General features: G+C 39.6%; 4 protein-coding genes across 7 annotated transcripts; all 4 read left to right on the top strand.

Moving 5' to 3' along the window:
* Positions 1-6: 6 nt before the first annotated feature.
* setd5 (SET domain containing 5) lies at positions 7-4,467 on the top strand. The gene is made up of 4 exons (XM_055163218.1): positions 7-228; positions 1,379-1,626; positions 1,822-1,943; positions 2,349-4,467. The coding sequence occupies exons 1-4, from the start codon at positions 226-228 to the stop codon at positions 2,369-2,371; spliced, it is 396 nt and encodes a 131-aa protein (XP_055019193.1). The 5' UTR covers positions 7-225; the 3' UTR covers positions 2,372-4,467.
* Positions 4,468-4,890: 423 nt separating this feature from the next.
* mtmr14 (myotubularin related protein 14) lies at positions 4,891-14,227 on the top strand. Of its 4 annotated transcripts, XM_055163216.1 has the most exons (20): positions 4,891-5,103; positions 5,285-5,596; positions 6,178-6,323; positions 6,684-6,792; positions 7,570-7,645; positions 8,026-8,086; positions 8,688-8,810; positions 8,887-8,960; positions 9,751-9,821; positions 9,898-9,972; positions 10,332-10,398; positions 10,489-10,592; positions 10,717-10,793; positions 10,909-10,945; positions 11,075-11,145; positions 11,315-11,373; positions 11,887-12,016; positions 12,416-12,580; positions 12,659-12,865; positions 13,004-14,227. In XM_055163216.1, exons 2-20 carry the CDS (start codon positions 5,495-5,497, stop codon positions 13,182-13,184), a joined length of 1,935 nt encoding a protein of 644 aa, XP_055019191.1. In that variant the 5' UTR covers positions 4,891-5,103; positions 5,285-5,494; the 3' UTR covers positions 13,185-14,227. The 4 variants fall into 4 exon arrangements, with proteins under 4 accessions (XP_055019191.1, XP_055019190.1, XP_020791487.1 ...); XM_055163215.1 differs by having other exon boundaries at positions 4,891-5,596; XM_020935828.2 differs by having other exon boundaries at positions 4,892-5,596; positions 10,507-10,592.
* A 546-nt stretch (positions 14,228-14,773) lies between these two features.
* Positions 14,774-21,920, top strand: si:dkey-156n14.3 (zinc finger protein ZXDC). The gene is made up of 10 exons (XM_020935835.2): positions 14,774-16,968; positions 17,096-17,248; positions 17,630-17,708; positions 17,912-18,042; positions 18,114-18,284; positions 18,386-19,116; positions 19,184-19,262; positions 19,402-19,538; positions 20,766-20,867; positions 21,009-21,920. The coding sequence occupies exons 1-10, from the start codon at positions 15,123-15,125 to the stop codon at positions 21,093-21,095; spliced, it is 3,516 nt and encodes a 1,171-aa protein (XP_020791494.2). The 5' UTR covers positions 14,774-15,122; the 3' UTR covers positions 21,096-21,920.
* Positions 21,921-22,123: 203 nt separating this feature from the next.
* LOC129411691 (cytosolic 10-formyltetrahydrofolate dehydrogenase-like) lies at positions 22,124-24,822 on the top strand (the record flags this gene model as incomplete). Its single annotated transcript, XM_055163214.1, has 3 exons — positions 22,124-22,537; positions 23,823-23,966; positions 24,588-24,822. Coding segments are annotated over exons 2-3 (362 nt in total), but the record flags the coding sequence as incomplete, so codon positions are not given.
* Positions 24,823-25,000: the final 178 nt, after the last annotated feature.

The raw sequence follows: 25,000 nt of genomic DNA, 5'->3' as shown, positions 1-25,000 counted from the left end.
TAATTTATTTAACCTCAATTGTAATATAGCCACAGTGAACTACATAGCAAATTGAGATCAGCCTCACCTCAGTCACCTCCTACCCACAATTTTACTCTGTTTGCAAAGTTTTTCTTCCACTTTTTTCCAAGGCAGAGGGCCAAGCAGTCACCCATTAGTCTGGTGACAGGGAAGACACATTACCAGACTATAGCTGTAAGAAGTGAATACAAGACAGTACAAAATATGGTGAATATTCTTAAAACTGCCTCTAGTGTGCATGTCAGTATTTTATTGCATCTGCATACAACACCCCCATTATACAAGCTCTGTCCTTTCCTTCAAGTGTACATTAAGTTGTTGTGACCATGTTTAGTGATGCATGAGTAACGTTTACTTTAAAGGTTTCCACCCGCAGAAATTCTGTAGCAGTATCCACCATTCTAAATACTTGCTGCACTGCAGACTGTCAAGCAGGCAGGTACTGGTGCTGACTGCCATAGATGCTACAATCAAGTGATCATGGATTGTAATGATTGGGGGAAACGCTATTTAATCAGAGGGCCTTAGATTGAGTTAAACTAAGTCTTCAGACCTAAATAATAAATATAAATGTATTTTGTACCATCTTTTTCATTATGTTTTTTGAAGGGGTATCTAGCTGATATAGTTAAGGTGTTGAACTTGTCAACCAACTTGTCACAAGGAATTTTATTTTCAATAATTCCATGCATTGGTGCCTGGAAAGCAATGATTCATTATCTTAGTGTTAAACCAACATGTCACTCTGTGAAATGTAGATCCCCTATTGATATCTGAGACAAGCTCATTGTCATGTCATATTCCCTCATGTGTTCACAGAGACATCTCATTAAGTCAAAACATGTTGGCAGTGTATGTGGGTGGTCATTGGTGTTGGTGTGCGTCTGAACGGTTTGTGAATGTTGTGGGTATTCTGTATGGTTGCATTTTGTGATGGTTTCAGTTTCAAATGCCTGCTCCATTGTAAATGCTGTAGCTGCTTTATGCTACTAACCATGCATTCAGTTCACAATAGTAATGCACCAAACTCCATAGCAAATGAGCAATGCACTGTGCGGGTGTTTCCATAGTGATAAATTGAACAGGTCAGGTGTGTCTTGGTAAAATGCATGACGTGTTTCGTCCCTTATGGATGTCAGATTGATGTGAAAGCAGGGTTCCCATGTGTCTCATCTTTTTAATTTGTGTTACAAACTACAATTTTACAGCTGTCTGTTTATAGGCCATTATTTAATGAGAAGTAGGTTTTGTAGCAAAAGTGCTGGAAAAAAGGCCTTCAATAAAAGTGGGAACCCTGAAAAGCTGTGGTGTGCGGTTAAAGCCATAGTTTGACAGTACGTTTTATGTTGTGCCTCAGGTGTCTTTGCTGGAGTACAGGAAAAGGAAGCAGAGCTGTGGTCGTGACTCCGAGTCCCTAAGTGCCACACACACGCCTCCTGGCAGCCATTACAGCCAGGACACTCATCACAGTCACCGGCTACAGCATCGGGCCTCCCCTCACCCTTACCCATCGTCTGCTCAGCCTTACTCCAGTCCACACACAGAGGCTGTCAGCCCCTCAGAACCACCCGCCCCAGCACCCTCTCGACACCAGGACAACCAGTGGTAAGAGTTGTTTGCTACTAGCTCCACATGGATGGTCACTGATCATGTATGTAAAAATAATTAGCCCTGTGCCAATTTCATTGCACTACACATTCACTGGTTTAGTATTCGTTAAATTCGCATTTAGACAGTTTACATGTTTCCCTCCTGTATATAACAGATGGTACCAATAACAGCTCTCTTGTATCTTCACAGGATGGTTCCGACTAGTGTTGAACGACTAAGGGAAGGGCAGGGGGTTCTAGAGCGAGTGCTGAGAAGCATCAAGACGGAGCGCACCTACAAGCACGGTGATGGTTCAACTGACAAAGAATGTGGTATGTGCATATAAGACACCAGTATATGCAATTTTGGACCCCAGGAATAGTAGTTGGTGTCATGGACATTTGCTAATGGGAATCCGAAAAAAAAAATATATATATCGTTGCTGTAGTTATAAACTTGCACACAGAAACTTGTTAGATGTCCATGTGTATGCTGTGAATATTGTCACACATAACAGTTGGAGAAGTTACTTGGGACCCGCAGTCAGAGAAACACAAAATCCTCTTTGGATTCCTGTTTTGACTGCACATTTCACAAAATTTCCCTTGTTCCAAAATGTCATACAACAAATGAGTAAAAATATTAGCATATTGGTTACAGTAATGGCTAATTATTGCAAAATGGCTAAATATTGAAGTGATTGACTGTAACTGCAAATCTCGCATGTTTGTGTTTAGTCTACAGAGAGCCAGCGGACTGACAGCCCGTCATTCCCTCAGCAGACCCTCCCAGTCTCCATTCCAAGGTTCCTTCAGTCCCTCGGCAGGCTCGCACTTGTGTCTGGGCCGCTCCATGGGCCACCCTCTTGACCACTCTGTGACTTCCTCAACTCCCTCCTTCAAGCGCTCTACACCAGCAGACTGACACACAGCCGGCCACAGGATCTGGGCTGGGTGCTGGGTGAAGCATGCCCCAAACCACACACTCCCACCAGGGATGATCCAGTGTACATGCTTGGGATTACTGACACCATGTGGAAGAGTGAGGATGCGCACTAGAGTCAGAGGTGCTGTGAAAAAGTCACTAAAGAGCAGTGCATTCAGGTTGTTTTGGGACTTTGAGGACAATAGATGTACAGACCATCCAGGAACAAGGACTTGTGGATTCATTTTAGTTTTTTTCTTTGTTTCCTTTGCATTGTGGGATATTGTTATGATACGTTGCCCAAAGATCATAGACACTTTATGGAAATGGACAACCCCCTGCTTTCTAAAGTGCCAGGCTCGCGTGAGGTTCACAAACATCCATATACAGCAGTATCAGATGGGATACGTGAGTGGGTCTTTTTTTATGTTTGACAAAAGTCAAATGTGTTCGTAAATACAGCCCTCGATCCAAAAAAAGGAATGGAAAGTGCAGATAAATGAGTGCTGTTAAAGTCTATTTTGGCTTGTAATTCATTATAAGCATCCAAATAAACATCTGTTTATTGTATTGGTTCATTTTATCTAAAATATTTGTAAGATTCAACAAAAATTAAGGGTTATTACAGTTTAGACTCATCAGCAATAATATAATAAGAACTGCTTCAGACTAGCCAACATTCTATCTGTTGCCTTGTACTGCATCAGCCCACGGTGTATGCCTTTTTAAAATTTGGACTTGGACTTAATTTGGAGAGCTCTGGGGTGTACAGACCCCAGCTTATACCTAACCTCTTAACCCTTGCGGCGAACTGAAAGCGAAAGCTGATATGCAGCTATGAATGTATATTTTAAGTGTATAGTACTTCAACTTGGTTTTACTGCACTGGGGTTATTTGGTTTTCTAGTTATAGTCGAATCATCCATTATTTTACAGCCCACTTTTCTCATTACCATTCCATATAAAGATCTTCAGTAAACCCATGTATAGCCATTGGTCAATAATCTCATTTTTTATCTTGACTTAGACCCCTTAGTTTTAAAAAAAAAATTAAATTACTGTATGTCACTGACATCTACCATTGTATTTGATGCAGTACATGCTCTTGGGGTTTAAGGTGCTGCATTTTCCAGTGAAATAAAAGCCAGTTCTGCATTTAGAGCTGATCTAGCCACTATATTAGTTGAAATCTGTTTTTATTTTGTTCATATTGAGCAGAGTTTCCTGTGATTGTGTTTAGAGAAATAACCAAATAGGCATTTTATTCACATGTTGGGTTTGATCTGTTCAACAGTACTACTTCCCCCCATTTCTGACCAATCCTTGCATTCCATGTGATACTGAGGGATCTCTGAAGGAGTACTTGGATAATTGTTAAAAGTATATAACTACTGCTGCTAAGTTCTTTTGGAAGAGCTACTTCTCCTTGGAAGTATGGTGTATTTCTTTGTTGCAATCCTTCTAATTGAAGAGGCGGTTATGCTAATACAGTGGTGGGACCTTTAGCTGGGCTGAGCAGCTCTACTTCTGTTTTCCCCCTGCTACAACTTCAACACAAGGAATGTTTGACCCAAACAAAGAAACTGTTTGTGGCTCAAAATTACCAGCACCTTAAAACAAGAGATTCAACCTTAAAACACAAAAGGACATTATGTATGACTATATGACCTGTGTATAGAAAGATATGTGATATATAGACTTGTATGAAGATATAGTACACATGATTTCTGTTTTCTGGTCTTTCTGACGATTGGACGTTAATCATTGGGTCTGTTCATTGGTTCCTCTCAGATGCTGCATTCTTTTTGTACATTTCTGTTGGTTTTGTTAATTTTCTCACAGATCATAGTAGTAACTAATTCAATTGTTGCCCTCCAAAAGATTTAAGAAGAGTTGTATTGCATTTTGATAATAAAATAATCATGATGATGATGGATTTTAAAACCATTATTATATTATAGCATCTGATGAAGTTGTTTTTTTTTTTTCTTGTCTTCTTTTAAACCTTTCCTCTATAGGTCTACACACTACTATACACATATAAAGATTTGTCTTTGGAATGATGGGTAATTTTAAGATTACTTGTACATGTTCTACAATAGTATAAGTGTAGATATCGTTACAGTTTGAAAACTTGAAACATTAAAAACTCTGGACCGTTTGATTAGAGATTTTGATGCAAGATACAACATGGACTCAATAAAAGACCAAGTTGCCCATAGTTTAGGGATGTTGCTATTTCATCTTTCCTAGAAACATTTATAATGGATTATAAACGGAAATGAAAAAAAGTTGTCAAAGGTCCTTCCTACTTTGCAGCGCCTACGTAGCAACTTCCGGTCACGTGTTTACCCAATCTTCCTGTTTACTGTCTGTTTTCCTTTAGCTTATAGAAACCAATATCGTGCAGACGTGCATTGCAACATCAGTGCGCAGCTCAAACAGTCCCGTCACACTCATACGACTTTTATTTGTGAATATGTTGGATGCAATGTCCACAGTCGCTAAGGAGACGAGGAGACGTCTGAAGACACTGGAAACGTCGTAGTCCAGCGCGCAGAGTCGCAGGTCAGAGTTAGCTCTCGGGAGCTGTGTATCAAGTGCATGAAGTGTGAATAAACCGCGGGACTAGACACATACATTTATGCACTATTGCGAAATCATCCGGCTTTAACTGTGGAAATTGATCAAAACTGAAACCTGTGTTTGGTCTTTGTTACCGCTGTGCTAACCCCCGTTGGCTGTGCAGTTGTGTAGCCGAGGACCGACAGAAGGAGCCACCACGGCCCTGAATTCTCGACGAGTCCCCGGCTCCGGCCCGTTTCAGCGGGCAGTCAGGAAGAAGTTGGCCGGGAAGGCATGGCCTGGCCGCTCTTCCAGATCCAAAAGCCAGGGCGCTGCTGTGTATGAGGGAGGCCACGTCAGGTTACAGGCCCCTGCCGTGGGTAGAGGCTCTGCCATGGCTGCCTCTGGACTGTCATTGAGAAAAAGCGAGGAAATAGTAGATTTGATCTATTTGTTCTCCAAGACGCAGTACAGAGCAAAAGAAGTAACCCCGCAGGTGAGCCACAGTGAAACGAAGTCAAATCACTGACATGAAATTGGTTACGTATAATCTAACCTAATTATGAGCTCTAGTTGGCTATTGATGATTTTGAGTAGCCTATTTTTACCTCAAGAGAGAGCCTACCTACACTTATTAACTTAGTTAAATTTACTTTCCCCCTCTGTGAAAATGTTTTATTGACATTAAAAAGAAAAATTACTGTATATCATGTTATTAAAGGTGCACTATGTAACTTTTGTGGTTGAGGTTCCATTGTCTCCACTGAGATGCTATTGCTTCACCCAAAAGTGTTATACATCATGCCATATCAAGTCCATTTCAGATCTGTGGAGAGGTGACCAGTCTCCTTGTATGAATGCATGTTTTTCAAAGCAATTTCCAGCCATAAAAAGATCTGTAATTGATTAAATGCAAGATTGAGAAGTTTAATGTCATCCTGGAGCATTCCAGGCTGAGCAGTAACATCTCCATGAAGACAGACAGCTGGCGGACTTTTGACCAAAAAAGTAACATAGTGCACTTCTAAAGTTTGTACTACCTCTGTTGATTTATATTATTCATTTGTCCTTTGCCAGGTAGAGGAAATTGAGAGGCGCACCCTCGACTTATTCTCAAGGGATTACAAGTACAGCATCATCCACAACTTTAATGGAGAAGTGTGCGGCCACTACCCACGGCAAATAGTGTTCTTAGAGCAGGAACTGGAGTGTGAGAGAAGCAGGTATCCTGCTGCTGCTTCTTGATGGCAAAGTCCAGTCAGTTAGCTATTAGCCTGTGTTGTTTGTTTCCTCTATGTCCTCATCTTTAACTGTATTAAGACCAAAGGTTAACTTTCATTCACACAACTGTGATAGGTCCCATGACTGTTCAGCAGAGGACTATATTTTGTGAATAGTAATTCCAAACTGTTTCTGATTACACATTATGGGGCTCTGTCAAGTAGTCAGCAAGTATATTATCAGTTACTTACTATTTTTGCCTAGCTTGCTCAAAGTCCCGTACATGGAGTGAGTTGATTAAAAAAAGTATGACTGTATCTAAGTTCAAAACACTGAGTATAAGCTTTTTTCTTGTGTTGCAGATCTGATGGCACTGTGCACATCAGTAAGCTTCAGGACCTGGTAAACAGGAGTAAGCTTGCCCGGTGTAGGGGAAGATTTGTTTGCCCTGTCATCCTCTACAAGGGAAAGGTACCCTCTAACACACAACCTTTACACACTGATTCCACAGTTTAATGGAAAGCGTATTGTCAATGCCTGTATAGGTTAAATGTCTAAGCAATTCTACTTTTACAACACATGGGGAAGTTGGAGGTTTCACTTCAACCCCCAACTTTTAAAACAAGCTGAGTAGTTTTTGAAAAGATAAGGTTACCATATGTTACTGCCAATAGACTAGAACACCTTCAGAAAACCCATTCAGCGCTATTCTCTATAGATCTGCCTGCGTCAGGAGATGATGTTTTTTACTCTGTGTGTCATGGTGTATGTATATCATAAAAAGAGGAAGTGCAGATTTATTATTCTCCTCCATACCATGCTCTTATACAGCATAGTTTTCAGTTAACTACGTCGAATAGCTCAATCATGTGAATGTTAAAAGTGCCTATGACTGGTTGATTGACTCATTTTACTAAAATATATGAGGATATTATATTAAAGATTTTATCCAAAAAATTTACAATTCTTTTTTTTCTTGTTGGAAATCATTATATCACATTCCAATCATATAGTACACAAGTCCGAAACCCCTCTAAAATAGTCAGAGATTAATATTTAACAAATAAAAATATAAGAAACGTTGAAATAATGTTTGAAATATTGGGAAAAATTTGTTTTCTGTGTAAATTGAATTCTCTCTCTACTTCCTGTAATTTTCAACATATTTTTCAGCTTTTCTCCACAAATTTTTTCTTGATTGGTTTAAAACTATAATATACATATACACTTTAAATGTTTGTTTTGCAGCATATTTGCCGGTCATCTACTCTAGCAGGCTGGGGGGAGCTCTACGGCCGAACAGGCTACAACTACATATTCTCAGGTAACTTCCAAAAATATTGTTCTGAATGATTATTTCGTAAAAAGGTGAAGATGAATCAACACTGTCACAAGTTAAAGGTCCTATATTACACAACATTGACTGGAATTGATTGGAATTTAAAAACACTGTGGGGCACTTCCTGAATTACCAAAAGACGTCACAAAGTGTTTTCTGTTTGAGAGAAGAACTCACTCTAAATATACAGAGTTTGTGTGTTAAACATGTGTCAATGAAACAAAACACAATTTCAGTATGTTTTTGATGAGGAAACAACATTATAACAGATCAGGAAATAGTGTAATAGGCATTTTAAGTACATGTTTGTCTTGAGATCCACGTCAACTACCCCAGGAATAAAGTGACTCTTTTTCACTTTGCAGGGGGCGCTGATGACACAGGAACAGAGCCAGAAGAGGTTCTAGAGGATGACAGTGGAGTGAGGTGATGACAGTAGTATAATATATAAAGCATTATGCTTTGCCTTAGAAAAAATGCTTTTTTTTTTTTTGCCACACTATGGTGAAAATACATTGTTGCAACTGTAATACAGAGGCAGTGGCGATAGAATAAATATGCATATATACATATTCAAAATCAATGAATAAGAAAAAAATTAACTGGGCTTTTGTATTAGTGTTGCCACAATACAAAAATTTCTAACTTGATATACACGGAAAAGACTTGATACCAGTTCTGATACCACAATGAAATAGAATGTGAATGTTTGCAACATTAAATTACAGTTCTTTCTTTTATATTACCAAGTGTTATGTCTGTGTAATCTCTCAGACACCCAGGTATGTTCCATAGTGGTCCGTGGGCCCATACTAGTTATGATACAGCTCAAGATCTTTCTAAAGTTGAGTAGGAAAGGTTTGTTTGTGTAATGTGATTGCAACTTTTTTTTGTATTAATATCTGCTCTAGTATCTAGTTTCAATGCTAGCTTTAGTATTGATTAGTGTCTGATTTGCTAACATGTATTGTCATTGAAGTATGTAAAAGAATTTGACATTGTTGTGATAAATTGCTTTTGTCCCCAGAAATGGTGACTCCCAACTGTTTGATAAGGTTCGTGGTCATGACATTAAGCTGCTGCGCTACCTTTCTGTTCGCTACATCTGTGATCTAATGGTAGAGAATAAGAAGGTTAAATTTGGTCTCAAGTAAGAACATAACATGATATTTATTACCTGTTGATTTTGCTTTTATGGTAAGACATTTGTTTGTTTGTAATTACAGTGTAACCTCTTCTGAAAAGGTGGATAAAGCTCAACGCTATGCAGACTTCACTCTGCTTTCAGTGCCTTATCCAGGTAAACTTTAGAGAGCATATCCAGGGATGGGAATAATGTCCACTCATTTCTATTTGCTCAAGCTTTAAAAGTCCTATGTTAATATATTATATAATATTACTGACTCTTGTAAGCTTTAAGCCATGTTAGAATGTTGCCAACTTATGCCAACACACCTAGAGTTGTTATCTGATATCTCATTCACACTTTGAGTGACCCTTTATTATTAGTCTTGCTACATCTCTAAAGCTCTAAATGCAGAACTGCATGTTTCAATTTGATGTCATCAAGAGGTAGTTTTCAAGATAACAGCCATCTTTTACCTTTAGTTTAGTATAGTATTGGACTCAGATTATCCAAAGTGAATGTGTATGCAGTTTATTTAAATGTGTATGCCGTTTATTAAAACAGTGGAGTGTTTCCTGTATTACCACATGACATCATAACATCACTCTGTGAAACGGAGTGTTTTCTGAGAAAAGAATTCAGCCTAAACATACAGAATTTGTATAATAATTCATGTGAAGGAATCAAAACACAACTCCGGACATGTTTTTAATAGGGAAACAAAATTATAAAATCAATCAAAACATTTTTAATATAGGGCCTTTAAGTTCAAATTGGTCCAAGTGAATGAGTGAATTATGTTATATATTTTTCTCACATTGTGTTATTGTTACTACCACTAACCAGAATAGGATCTTATATCAACTTCTACTTTTAGCAGTGCTGTTTCTTGTTTATATTTACACTAATTTGAATTTGTAGTTTGGCATTTTGAGATGTTTATTTTTTTGGTGTTTATCTTCAGGGTGCGAGTTCTTTAAGGAGTACAAAGACAGAGACTACACAGCAGAAGGTCTGGTTTTTAACTGGAATCAGGTCAGTCCTTTTTCTTCTTTGAGGTATGAACATTCCTAGTCTTGGTTTGACCATAGTTGGGTTTTCTCTGGGACAGGATTATGTGGATGCGCCTTTGACAATCCCTACATGCTTCACTCAGAACCTAAACATAGACTGGACCCAGTACCAGGTAAATCAATTTTCTTCTGCAGCTCCAAGTTACACTTGTGAGACAATTTGTACTTGTTACAATTATTTGGAGAAGAAACATCACATTTTAAGAATTAGTTAAGAAGAAAACTAAACATGCTCTCATATTGAGAATGAGGTTGGTTCTCCATTTATCTATGCCTGGTGGCATCGCCTGCTTGTCTCTATGATGGTTAAATTTAATACTGTGAAACTTTCGAGACAAGCAGGTGGCAGGCCCGCCACTCCAATGTGTGATTTTCTTTGTGGACATTATTTTATACTGACAATCCTAATGGAATAAAGTATATTGTATAAACGGAATTTTAAATGTGTTATTTTATTCTTTGTGTATTTTAGTCATGGGACTTGGTGGAACAGACTCAAAACTACCTGAAACTGCTTCTTCATATCATTAACAGTGATGGTAGGTTAACATGTGCAAACTGGCTGATTAAATTGTAATGACTGAACTATGTTAAATATCAAATTTAAATCATGCTTTTCAATAACTCAGCGATGCCTCTTGCTTCAGATGAGAGTGGGCTGCTGGTGCACTGTATATCCGGGTGGGACAGGACGCCTCTGTTTGTCTCTCTTCTCCGGCTGTCTCTGTGGGCTGTAAGCTCGTCCATTTTCCTATTAAACATCTATTCCAAACTGTTTATGGACCATGTGAAACGCAACATGTGGCTTGTTTGTCTGGGCACATGGAAACTTATTTGGAAATGTTGTTGTCCTGCAGGATGGTATTGTGCACGCTAACCTAGAGCCAGCGGAGATTCTGTACCTAACCATCGCGTATGATTGGTTCATGTTTGGGTAAAATATATCTTATGTTTATACTGCATTAAATGTGTTAATGTACTCCCACATGTTTGTTGTGGGGACTACATGACTAGAACCACTAATAACTTGTTTTTCCTCTATATTGTAGCCACATGCTGCCTGATAGACTCTCCAAAGGAGAAGAGGTTTGTACCTGGATTTTTGTCTCCTTGATCTAACGTCAATTTTTAGTAAACATAATACATATGCATTTGTATTGTCTGGTGTAATGGTTTGGTGCTACTTGTAATACATTATTTTGTTTCTTTTTTTAGATATTTTTTTTCTGCTTCAATTTTTTGAAGCACATTGTTTCAGAGAAGTTCTCTGCTGTAAAGAGACTGAGGTATTTAACTCATATTTTTTACACATTTGTTTGTTACCTTCATGACAGATGCAGAATTAGTTTATATATTATTGACTTGAATATACAAAGTATGTTTGGGCTATATTATGACCTGCTTCATGTGTTACTTGTGATTTGTCATAATAACTTTATCTATTTCTGTTCTCAGAAGAAAGAATTCACAGTTCAAAGATAATGATTTCACTGTGGACGACCTCTGTCAGTTAAGTAAGTGATGAGTAGTAATTTGTGAAAATTGTCCTTAAAGGTGCTTTATGTAACTTTTCGTTCGAGGGCCTACCACCTGCTTATTCAACAGTATTTCATTAAACTTGGAATGTGCTCGACAATGTTACAATGGGTTTCTCTAGCTTTGCCTTTTTTTTATTTTTTTATTTTATTTTAATGACCAAACCTTGTAAATACCCCAAATGAACCATTAATATGATCAGTATTGCTTGTAAAATGACCATCCCTATTGATATTATATTAAATTCTTTTTTTGCATTAGAGCTTGGAATTGTGTCGTCACACATCAGAATTTGCAGTTAACCTAATGCAAGATGCAAAACTAAACTTGACGTTTATTCAGAAGTATTCTCACATTGAGAGAGATAACTGTATTTATCAGTCATGACCTAGCAGCTTATCAATTCCACAGCTATGCTATAATTTGCATATTTAAATGTATAAAACAACAACCGCAGCTGTCTAAAGAGATCATTTGTTTTTGCGTTCCAGAGACTAGAGATCGTGGCAGTGTGACCAGTCTGAGCAGTGAGTTTTCTCTGATCACTGAGGAGCTTGGACCTTCCAGTCTTAACAGTGACACCACAGACCTATTTATGAACCAACCAGCTGCCGCATGCTGGTCAGTACTGACTTGCAACTAGATCCATTTAAATAATTAAGTGATACATTTACTGAATGATAATTAATTTACTTGCGCTCATGTGAATTACAAAGTGAGACCATCTTAACTGGTGTAAAAAGTGCACACTGCTTAGGTTGACTAGGATACCTCCAGCTAATAGGTCAGCTAAGAGAATTAACTCCTTATAAATCAGTTAGCAACATGCTCACATAATCTACACTACCACTTAAGTCTGGACTCACCCTCTCATTCAATGTTTTTTCAATATGTTTATTACGTTTTACATTTTATATACACAAAAGTTTCCCCTGAAACCGAAATTATTTTGGACAACCTAATTAACCCCCACATGAAGTACTGCTTTCCTAATTATAGCATCTATGTGTGTGAGTGTAGGAGGAAAGGCCCATCCCCTTCTCCTCAGGTGATGTGGAACAGAGTGGAGGAGAGCACGCCACATCAGCTCAGTGAGGCCAGGTCCTCCAGCTCCTCATCCTCCAATCAGTCCGACCATGGGCCCACACACACTGGCAGCAGTCCCCTAGCTGTTCCCGGGAGAAGGTTTGCATGTCAAATATCAGAAAATATCAAAGACTGTTTTTAAAATCATGTCTGAATTTCTGTTTTTTTCTGTTTTAGGTTCATTGTAGACAGTGCCCGCTCGGCCTCATCAGTCTCCACAGAATATGGAAGCTGGCAGATTGTCTCAGGGTGTGGCAGCATTCATGATCACGCAAACTTTCCTGTACCCACAGCCTCAGTCTCCTCCAGCTCATCTGTGGTAGCTCCTATCTACGACTCCCCCCTGCCCTTCAGTTTTCAGGAAGATGGGCCCAGTGGGCGCATGTGAGTGATAGTTTAGAATTTTAACTAGATTAATAATACTTTGGTAAAATTTTAAATTCAGTAACATTCAGTCCTCCTGGATTGCAGTCAACCACAAACCTGCACGGATAAGTCTACTATGCTCCTCTTTGTCTATAGGTGTCCCTTACCTCCTGAGCGTCAGACCCGGCTTGAATCGGTGCGGGAGATCTTCTTGGCTGCTTACAGCTCCACAGTGGGTCTCAAGTCTTCCACTCCCAGTCCTTCAGCTGCCATCTCCGGCCTGCTGGAGCAGTTTGCCCGTGGTGTTGGCCTCCGAGGACATAATGCTATTGTCTGAAACCTTGAATTCTCCTGCCTCTGTTACTCCTGTCAAACAGGCTAAGCCATGTCTACCACTGCTCTGTCTGCTGCAAAAACAAAGCCTTCAATTCCAGTTTGATGATTTTTTTTTCTCTTTTTTTATGCTCCGAACACTTTTGCCTGGATTTTCAAAGGGATGTCTCTGCTAAAAGGGATAGAGGAAGGTTTTTATGTTAAATGGCAGATGTATGTGATTATTCTTTTATGGGAGAACCTTTCTGAACATTTGATCACTTAATTATTTTAACCCTGTTGCTCTTCCACATTCAAAGAAGGAAAGAAGGTTGAGGTGGTGAAAGCACTTGAGGAATAGAAATACTGTATAATATTTTAAATAACATGGGCTTTGCATGAAAGCTGGTTTCTGCCTCTGGAAAAAACACCCTCTTTGAATTTATTTTATATTTTTCAACTTTTAACTGTTATGGGTATGAATAGAAAAATGTGTGTATGGCACAGTTTGTGGTTGTAGCTTACTGGTGGTATGTTGGCACTGGACCTACAAATATACACACACACACAGTAATTTTAATTTTATATTAATTTGCAACTGTGTGAGTGGTTGATATTGATATACTAAGGGGTGGGAGTATACTAAAGGTTAGGTTTTAATTTCTCAGACATATAAAGTCAAACGTTTTGTAAAACTGACTTAACTGGATAATTTTCATTTACACTGACCATCAATGCTTCTTTCAAGGCCTCTAAAATATATTGAACAATAATGATGTGCACTGCATGTGGGTCTTGACATAAAGACATGAGCTCGGTCATTAGTCACTGTCTGTGACTAATGTTTTATTTAGTTATTTTAAAGGTTTCCTTCAGCGACTTACCTCAGGAACTTCTGTGCCTTTTAAACAGTTTTTGTGCCAAGCCTGTTATATGTTGATGCTTTGAAGCGTTCAAACTTTTACCAGTTACTCTGGTATCTTGGGGAAGAATTTAGTCGAGGGGCATTAAGCCCATTTGACATTGTTTAATTGATAAAAATAAAAAAAGTTAAACTACCCCTACAAAGTGTGATGACTGTGAAGTAAAGTATAGTTGCTGATGTGTTGTTTATTTTTGATAAAAGTTCTTCACTGCCTTTAAAAATTTAAATCATATATGTAAAGTAGATCAGCCTTACTTAACTGAAACTGTTATTATGCTCTGTCACAGAAGGTAGTAATTTTCCATCACCAGTTTTAAGATAAAATCACAAATTCATGACCTCAAGAAAAATGTGCATGGGGCAGTTACTGTTAAGGCATTTCTGATAAGGTGCCTTCAGGTGTGTCCGTGCCTTGGTATGAGCTGTGAAACCGTGTCAGACTGTCCCAAACTATGGGCATTTTGTTATGGGATTTGACGAATTCACCATTTTCTCATCACAAAAGTTAGAACTGTCCTTCTGAAACCTGGGCTCTCTGTCACACTAAGATTTTCTTTTCTGATTATTCTTTTTGTTTTGAGCACCAGCTCTCAAAACTTTCATAAAGACATTGTATAAACAAGTATAACCAGAATTTGCTTCAGGTGAATTTTAGGAATCCAATTAATTTAATCAGATTTAGTATCTGGGCTGGTATGTGACGCTCTCTGGTGGACACACGAGAAACTGCAGTTTTTCAGAATCTTAACTGTCTTGTCATGTATGACATTGTACATTTGATTGTAATTAGACTGATTAGACGCTGATTGTTAATTACTGTGACTGGAAAATAATTTCATCCATGTGTCAGGGCGTTAACCATACAGTGACTAGTCTATAGTTTTAGCAAAACAAAAATAATAATTAAAATCACAGAAGTCAGCGCAGTCGTTACACTTTTGTGAGCGCATCCTGTTGGAAATGTTCGGAACTGCACTGATCGTGTTTTTTTCTTAGAGGGCGGGCCTTGCACGCTGCCGCTGCTACAGGGATACCAAGATGGAAATTCAGGGGCTTTCAGATGCCCAAAACAATCATTCTCAACATGGCGCCCTGCGTGGATCCACTCTGTCAACGCTCCCAACGACATCGACCTCGAGAACAAAATCTGTTTCTTCAGAATATGAAGTGGATGGACAGCGTGAACACCAAAGTGACAACAACAACAATACTAGGCCGAGAACAGCTGCGTTTCGGCCACAGGCGGAACATGGCAGCGCGGTGGACTGCCCACCTGCATGCCAGCCTGCGCCTCCAGATAAAAACTGTTTGGCGAGTCATAGATGCCCCAACTCTAACATTAGGAAACACCACGGGGCTCATACGCAAATTAACCCACAACACACAGCACAAACGTGGAGCTATCATGACGCTGGGACCGTCGGAGAGGGGAAAATGGCGCTTCCTCGGTTGGAGGAAGAGGGCGGACAGGAAACGGTGCGCACCGCCACCGCCTCGGGTTTACAGTCACAACATGAGGACACCCCGCACTCGACTTTGAACAGCCAGCTTGCTGTTGAGCACGGTACCGCGGCCTGTAAGGACCTCCAAAGGCTTTACGTGGTTTTGACTGTAACTCCACACAATGGTAAGACCGATGCTTCTAGCTCCGGGGCGGCTGTGGAGTCGGTGTCCGCAGTCTCTGTGGCAGGCAAAGGCAAAGAGTGCTTGAGCGACAACGCGCGGGTAAGCGCTTTCCTCGAAGTTGAAGACAACGTTATGTTTTGTGAATCCAATGAGGACTTGAGCGTCCTTAAGAATAACACGTTGGACATGAACGACCATAGTTTTTGTTTGCCAGATGATGGTTTCGATACAAAACGAGCTGACGATCAAAAAACTGCAGAAGAGGCCATTTTTACGCACAGCTGCAATGATAAACTGGCTGGTAATGCTTGTACACACAACGCTGTCAGTAAAGTTTCCGTAGACGATTTGGACGATGGCAGTGCCTTTGTTTCAGTAGGTTCGGACTTGATGGAAACATTGGATAGTCCAGACATAATCGCAGATGCGCAACAGAACCCTGTTAACCAACTTAACATGTCCTCTGATAGTGTCCCTGGCAATGAAACCTTCTCTGGGACCATCATGATCAACAACCAAAACATTATTGTGACAATAGACAATGGCTTCCTCACATTCACCACTCCTCCAGAGGGAGGTGTTCACAAGGAAGAGGACTTGGTCAGTTTAAAAGAGCAACTTGGTATGAAGGACTATGAAGATTTTGTTCTGCTTAATTATGATGGTGGAGCAAAGACAATTGGGAAGATCAATACACTGGCAACCCCCAGCTCCAGTGAAATTAAGGACACAGAGCTGCCTCTGGTGGATGACTGTTCAGCATTGTACACTTTAACAGAGGCAGATCTTATCACTCCTTCCCCCAAAGCAGCTGTTCTAAATACTGAAAATGAGGAGGTTCACGGCCCCATAAAGTCAAAGAAAGAGATTATTTCCCTCTTTACCTGCCCTGAACCTGGGTGTGCATTCACTTTTGTTTCGAGACAGAAGCTCAAGGTTCACCAGTTAAACCACGCAGAGGACCCCAGACCATTCCAGTGCACTGTGGAGGGCTGTGGTTGGGCTTTTGCTACCTCCTACAAACTCAAGCGGCACCTTCAGTCCCACGATAAACAGCGGCCTTTTGAGTGTACGGTAGAGGGCTGTGACCGGCGGTTTACTACAGTTTATAACCTCAAAGCTCACATTAAAAACCACAAGCAGGACGATGCCTTTGCCTGTGATATCTGCAGCGAAAGGTTCCGCAGTGCTACTCGGCTTGCTAGTCACCAGAGAGTTCACTTTGAACCTCAGAGGCCTCACAAATGTGATTTTCCAGGTAATATATCATGCCTGACACCTATACATTTGTTCTTTTCAATAGTGGTATTGATTTGCAATGGATATAGTAAATACTGTACTATACACAAGAAAATATTGACTAACATAGCTATCTATATGAGCAGGTTGTGAGAAGACATTTATGACCTTCAGTGCCCTGTTCTCCCACAATCGTACTCACTTCAGAGAGTCTGGTCACTTCTCCTGCACATTTCCTGGTTGTGACAAGACCTATGACAAGGCCTGCCGCTTGAAGATTCACCTTAGGAGTCACACTGGTACGGCGCACCTGGACAATTTACAAAACCACACATATTTTTGACCTGAGCTCAGTTTTTAGTCTACAGTTTTATTTGTCTGAGGTAAATGTTTCTACATATTATTTTACTGAGGTGTGAATGTTACTCTGCATTAACAACATGTGAATAACACATCTAGTAGTACTTTTCTGTATAAATATTTCTGCAATTTGGGTCAAATCATAGGGACACTTTAAGTTTTGTGAGTTTTGCCATAAGCCATTTTAGATGAATAGTCTATTACAGCGCTCTTCTTTATTTGAAACTCATAACAACATAAAATGTTTGTTTATAATGGCAACATAGAAGTGTGATCAGTTTATTTTTTATTCATTAAGCTGTTGTGTTTACTCGGTCCAGGTGAAAGGCCATTTGTCTGTGACTCTGAGGGCTGTGGCTGGTCTTTCACAAGCATGTCCAAACTTCTTAGACACAAACGGTAAGAAATTCTTCACAAATCTTCAGTTATCATGTTGCGAATCACAATAGATATGTGCAATGCATTCTGAAGACTACAAGATTGCATGACAACCAAGTATATCCCAAAGTATATCCCCAAAATGTCTGAACTAATTTAACTTAAGGTCTACAAATGTCTGTGCTTGCTATTTGAATAGTTCTGTACACATCTGTGTTCAACAGGAAACATGATGATGACCGTCGCTTCGTTTGTACAGAAGAGGGGTGTGGAAAGTCTTTCACTCGGGCTGAGCACCTGAAGGGTCACAGCATCACTCATCTGGGAACCAAGCCTTTCCAGTGCCATGCAGAAGGTAATGTCCTTGGAAATATTATTATATTACATTATAACATAAACTTCTGCTAAATATGCTTTGTTCTCTAGGCTGTAACGCCAGATTCTCAGCGCGCAGCAGTCTTTACATCCACTCCAAGAAGCACAAGCAGGATGCCAGCAGCCTGCGCAACCGCTGCCCTGTGGCTGACTGCACCAAACACTTCTCATCACGCAGCAGCCTTAAGAGCCACATGCTGAAGGGCCACCACATAAGTCCTGGTCAGTAGAGACAAGATACTGTGACTGAAACACATTACAACTATACATTACAATTATATAATGTTTTAGTTTTATGATTATTTGTGATTTGTGCTTCTCAGATGTGCTGAGTCAGATGGAGATGACTCCTGCTTTAACTCCTAGCAGCGAGTTGGTCAGCCCATCTCCTGCTCTGGTATCCGGGGGAGGCACTACAGTCGATCAGCTGACTAATCTGGACCTCAGCTCTCTGTTGTCCGGAGTGTCAGCTGGCACCGTCCCCACTGCAGGAATTGGCGTGGGAATACCAGTGAGTGGCACCTCTTCGTCTGGGATGTTCACCATGGACCTGTCCATGGTCAGCTCTGGCATCCTCACCATTGACCCATCTTCAGTGGGATCTACCTTAAGTACTGGCACCCCCACAACACTGGCCAAAGCTGTAGACCCTCTACTGTTGGCAGCTGGGACAGAGGTGGGCTCTCATGAGGCCCTGGAGCGGTCTGTGGAAGAGGTGCTCCCTCCACAGGGTACACTTAACCTGGATGATGTGCAGAGTGTGACGCCAGAGGCCCTGAGCTCCCTGAGTAGCCTTGGGATACAGGGGGCTGGTGTGTCTGCTGACTCCCTGAGTGTTGAGACCACAGCGCCGGTGGTGGAGCTCCTAGCCTCTCCCCCCAAAGGCCCAGAGGAGAGTGGGCCTAGCTCAGGACATCTGCTGAGCTGTGTGGAGGTGATGGAGACACAGGAGGGGGAGAAGGTGCTCACCCAATTTGTGTTCCCTGGTCCTGGAAGCAGCTTCAGTCCACAGAAGGACTCTGAACACACCACTGTGTCCCCCAGCAGCTTCCTGGTGCGAGAAAGTGACTGCGTCACACATGTACTATGGATTACATGGGTAAACATTTGTCTTTTTCTAGGAAACTGGAGGATCTGCTCGAACAGACTATAGAGCCATTCAGCTGGCTAAGAAGAAGAAACAGCGAGGATCAGTATCTGGTAAACCTGTGGCATTTTTCTTTATTTAAATAACTTGGTGTTTCTTGTTGCAAACAACAGCAAAGCGGTTCACAATAGTAAACTTTAATCATTTTATTAGAATAATTCTGACATTTTTTGTTGTCTTTGTGGTCAACAGTGAAAAGAGCAAAAATAGTGAAGGCAGCTTCAGCACCACTGTCTGGGGCTCATTACAGTGAAAGCACAACATCTTCCACCAGAGCCCTGAGCCTGCGGGATGCCACTCCCCAATATGTGCACATTCAGCTCCTTCAGGTAATCCCACGCTAACACGCCTCTTTCAGTAGGTTTATGGAGGACTTCATTCATGGGTACCATTATGTAGGGGTGGGCGATATATCAATATTTTAAATATATCGAGATAGTTTTTAAACTCGATATGAATTCTGACATATCGTATATATCGATATAATGCTTATATTCAATTTTGATTTTGCCGCTTCACTTGTTTACCTTCTCTCTCGTTGCCCCCGCCTCCCTGATTTTCTTCGCTCGTGTCTCATTCACTCCTCACTATCGCCGTGAACGCCGAAATTTGGTGCCAGTGAAAAGCTTCAAGCACCACAAACCTTTTCCACCATTTACAGACAAAACCATCAGCAGCAGCACATCCTCATATTCCACTGAGTCGCGTCCTTTAGCCTGAAAGAAGATAAACGAGCTGAGCTGCAGGAGAAGTGCTGTTTATGCAAATGAGTCATGCGCTTAAGTTTCGTTTCTGTAAAATGTAAACACACGTGCGCAAAACTGCATTAAACACATTATAATGTCAAACGGGCTGATGTGGCTCTAGAGTCGTTATGCTTTATATATTGTAAAGTTTAGCAATGTAAAGTTTATTTATACAGATGATTTTAATCAATAATCTGCTGCAGTGTCACTTGTACAATAGTGTTTGGAAACGTTGAGTTTGATCTGCAGTGGATTGTGGGAAACCTCAGAGCTCCTTACTGCTGGAACATGGATCTGTTGAAATAAGGAACATCCTGAGCTTCTTCTGTTAAAGGAGCTCATGGTTCTGGTTCTGGTCTGGATAACAGTTAATGCAAAGTTGAGCTCGTGTTGAGTTGTTTTATTTATGAATAAAAAGAAGGAAATATGTATTATTTATTTTATTTTACAGTTAAATTATTATTTATGTAATTAGGGTTTTTTTGTAATCTTAAATGTTCCTATATGAACTGCCGACCTCTTACACTTCAGTAAAAAAAAAAGACCTTGTGGAATTTGGAAGATTTGTTTTTGCAGTTTTCAGTTTTAGGGGGTTATTTTTTCTTGAACATATATCGAGATATATATCGTATATCGAGATATATTTTTTGATCCATATTGCCCAGCCCTACCATTATGCCATTGTCCAGTTGATTCACATATTTGGTTATGATTAACATGTTTAGGTAGAGACCAGTTGAGAGGCAATGGTCTACTTTAATTTTTGGCTCATTTATTTGGTATTCTAATGTTTGTATCTTCTCCTTTTAGGATGATCCAGCGTCTGATGGAGACCTTGCTTTCCAGCTGAGCTCTCAGCCTTCCAGTTCTCATGCTCAGCTCACTGTGGATCTGCCTGTCAATATTTTACAGGTACAACTCACTGTACATGTGATTATAGGAGTCATGAAAGTTTGTACATGTGCTTTGTAATTTTGGCCAAAACAGACAGTGCAAAAATGAGCATTACCTGCATTGTTGTGTTCATGGAGTTTACCTGCTGTGTTTTGACAGGAGCCATCAGGGATGACGGAGGAGGACAATAACTCTGAGAACTCCCAGTTCACTGGAAGCACCATAAACCTCCAGGACCTGGAGTGAGTCTGACTTTGTCCAGTCACTCACCTATCTCCTCTGAGGCCTTAAGGGGGCGCTGTTCAGCAGGGCAAAAAGTTGTTGCCACCAAAATGCACCTTATTCTAATTATTTTAAAAAAACACACATTTTGTACCAAATATTCCTTTCATTTTCATCTTTATATAAATGCAATGTCTTGTTTACATCAAGAATTGAACCAGGTGTCCAATGCACGATTTTGCCGTCCTTCAATATAAGAGACTGATCGTCAGAAAGTATAATTTGCATTGTATGTACAGAGGGAATAAGATAGATTAGGAAATGAAGCATCAAGCAGTGTTTAAGTAAGTAAACAGTAAAAAATACAATTCAGGTTTTGATATCGTATCACCAATCAAAATGGAACAAATAAAGCACAGTCATATTTGTCCCTGTTCCTTCATTAACTTCTCCAATTGCATACAATGATCCCCACAGTCATGCTGGTTGCCCGAGGCTATGTTACTACTCTGCGCTGAGACAAATTTTGGTTGTAGAAGTGTTTGATTGTGTGAACCATTGTTGTGTGCATGAGTGCTTGTGTACAATTTTAGAAAAACTGGCACAAATATGTGCAATGGACACCAGGCTGAACTGTCTGCAGTGCCACTTGTATTGTACAATCTGCCTTGAGAAGCATCGTGTACAGCAACTCCTCAAATCAAAGCAGCCTTATGTTACTGTTGTGTATGATTCCATAATAATGTACATTTATTTTTTATTATTTATTTTCAATTGCAGATGTAAGTCTGCTTTCCTGCATACTGTCATGAAATTCTATGAATTGTAATAAACTTATTTTTTTAGGAATTCTGATCTCATATGACTTCCCCTGTGTTCCTCTATGTACTCCTAAATTTTCTTTTAGCTAAGAGAAGATTGTCTTTACAACACTTGAGAACATTTAGGATGAGTAAATCACAGCACTCTAAACATTTTGTACATGACAAAATATACAACAAACTAATCTAACACATAACTGTACTGACAAATCTGAAATACCATTCTCATAATAGTTCTTCTCGGATTACAACACTCCATACCCATGTTACCTATGCGACAATGGATCTGTGTGTATGTGTTTGATATGGTCAAATGTAGGCCCTGTATGTTAATTTACTCACCTACAGTTGGTAATCCCAGACTATGTGGTGTACAGAACATTGTTTTAGCAGCAAATTAGTCTGGTAATCACACTGGATAATTTTTCTATCGTAAAATTTTATGTTCTCAGATGTTCCGTTTTTGGCTTGTTTATTCGCTGATAGGACCTCTGATTGGCTGCTCCTCACATATCTCTCCTCCAATCACATTACTTATTTCGTGTTATGTAACAGTGCCATGGAGCGGTGGGGCCAAATGAACAGGTCGCGTCGCAGCCTGATCTCTCTTTTCTACTGCACTGAGCCAGGGGTCTGCAGCAACGGGTAAGCACCATCAGGCATTCATTTGGACTCTGCAAAATATTATTGTTGGCTATTTTACTAAACTTTGAACAAGTTGCAAGAAGTACACTTTAAATTACACTTTTGAATGGAGTTCGTGACAGGTGATTTACTGAGTCCCAGAGCCTGTGATTGGTCAGCTGTAGAGGCTTGCACATCTAATTACAGAAGGATGGTAAAATAACGTGGGTCAATAAATCTGTGTAATTATGTTAAATGTTCAAAATGTAACTAGTCCTTGAATTTATGGAAGAAAGTAACAATAAAATAAAAAATACAGAGAGACGCATTGACAGACACTTGCTGTTATTTAAAACAATGTTTGACACTTAGGGAGTCTTTGCATTTTTTAGTCTAATACATGTGTTCTTGCAAATCCAGAATGCTTAGAATATGCCATAGCATATCTCTGTATTTTTTGTACAGATAATTCACGTCTTTGTAAAGTGTGCATGTTGGATTACATGCAAGATTTATTCCATTTAGCCTAATTTTTGACTTTGGTCTAATGATTTGATAACTGACTTTACTTACCTCATTTTATGTTGATATTTGTTTGTGTACTTTGTTGTGAAGTTGTACATGTTTTTCATAGTTAATCAATATGTTGAGTTACGTTTGTTTACAATGTAAACTACTATTACTAGGAGAAGAGAAAAACCTAGTTAAAAGCAGTCGACTCTGGTTTATCTTATCTGTAGCAAGACAAAACACAAAACAATTTCTTTGCACTTTGGACTAAAGGTTTCAGCCAGTACCATCCGGTAGCTGATCCAGAATCCACTCTTTGACGTACTTTCAAAAACTGAGACTGTTCAATGCAGAGAGCACAATTATGTAACGCTATGCAAATAATTACCTACAGTTAGAATTAGCTGGATAATTGAAATGCCTTTATAATAATTTGTCAATGTTATTATTTTATAAACATACAAGGTTAATCGATATTCAATTTTCATAATAATAATATGATACTAATACTTTCAGACTAGCTTTTAACAGTGACATTTTTCACAATTTGTTTTATTTCATTGTTTAATGTTTTTACATTACGTTGATTTTATTGGAAAGCATTTTGGTCACCTAGTAAAAGAGTAAATAAAGTAAATAAAGATTTAGTGATCGATAACATTTTTATCAATCAGTTTACACTTGAATGAATTTCAGATCAAGATACATAAAACTGAGATATAAAATAATTTACTATGTAACACTGAATTATTTGCTAATGCTGAGAGAATTGTTTCTTTGAATTTTTTCCTCATAGTAGCCTGAGCCACGGGGATGAAGATCGCAGTAATTGGTCAGAGCCTGTTTGGCCAAGAAGTGTACAAGGAGTTAAGGAAAGAAGGCCACACCATTGTAGGGGTCTTCACTATTCCTGATAATGACGGCAAAGCAGACCCCTTGGGTAGGTGCACATTACCCATCTGTCTGTTGACTATTGTAAGACTTGACTATTGCTGTTTATAACTAAATGCAAGTATGAAATTCTGTTTTGAAAATATGTTCACATTTGATTAAATCATTTTTCACATTAGTTATAATGTTTAGATAAAATATTTAGGATATACTAAGAGATTTAGTGCACTGTATCAGATACATCCTAGTAACAGAGGAAAACAACACAGAGTTTAAACAAAAAAAATATATAATAAATTTATATCTTAAAGGTGCATTGTGTAACTTTTCTGGTGGAGAGTCCATCAAATGCTTTTCTCTATGGCAATGTTACTGCTTTGTCTGGAATGTTTCACAGTATGGTATTAAAACCATATATTTAGTATTTATTTTCATGGAGACCAAACCAGATCAAGGTACAGGTCAGATTTGTGAAAAGGAAACCCTGCTCACAATGCTCAAAATGCCTGTTTTTCTAGGTGTTTTTGAACTCTAAAACCCCCTGTAATTAAATAAACATAAAGTAGAGCTGTTTGATGTGATACTGTGGAACATTCAAACGGACCCCCAACCAAAAGTTACATAGTGCACCTTTACTGACCTGTATTTTATTGTATTTGTGCTGTGTTAGCGGTGGAAGCAGAGAAGGATGGCGTGCCCGTGTTTAAATTTCCTCGCTGGAGAGTGAAGGGTCAGGCCATTCCAGAGGTGGTGAGTCAGTATTCTGCCACAGGCGCTGAGCTCAACGTATTGCCCTTCTGCTCCCAGTTCATCCCCATGGAAGTGATCAACCACCCCAAACATGGCTCCATCATCTACCACCCCTCTCTGCTGCCCCGCCACAGGGGAGCCTCAGCCATCAACTGGTGAGACTTTATTTGTGCAATGGGGCTTTTTCCAGTAACACAGACTGATCTCTCTGTGTAACTTAAAGGTACATTGTGTAACTTTTCTGGGGGGAGAGTCTGTCAAATGTTTTCCTTCATGGAGATGTTTTTGCTTTGTCTGGAATGTTTCACAGTATGGCCTCATGGAGACCAAACC

The sequence above is a fragment of the Boleophthalmus pectinirostris genome, unplaced genomic scaffold (genome assembly GCF_026225935.1).
Source record: "Boleophthalmus pectinirostris isolate CB_2022bp ecotype Guang Dong unplaced genomic scaffold, ASM2622593v1 HiC_scaffold_580, whole genome shotgun sequence".
Classification (NCBI taxonomy): Eukaryota; Metazoa; Chordata; class Actinopteri; order Gobiiformes; family Gobiidae; genus Boleophthalmus; species Boleophthalmus pectinirostris.
Note: the sequence above shows the minus strand (reverse complement) of the source record. Positions and strands in the feature narration are given on the sequence as shown.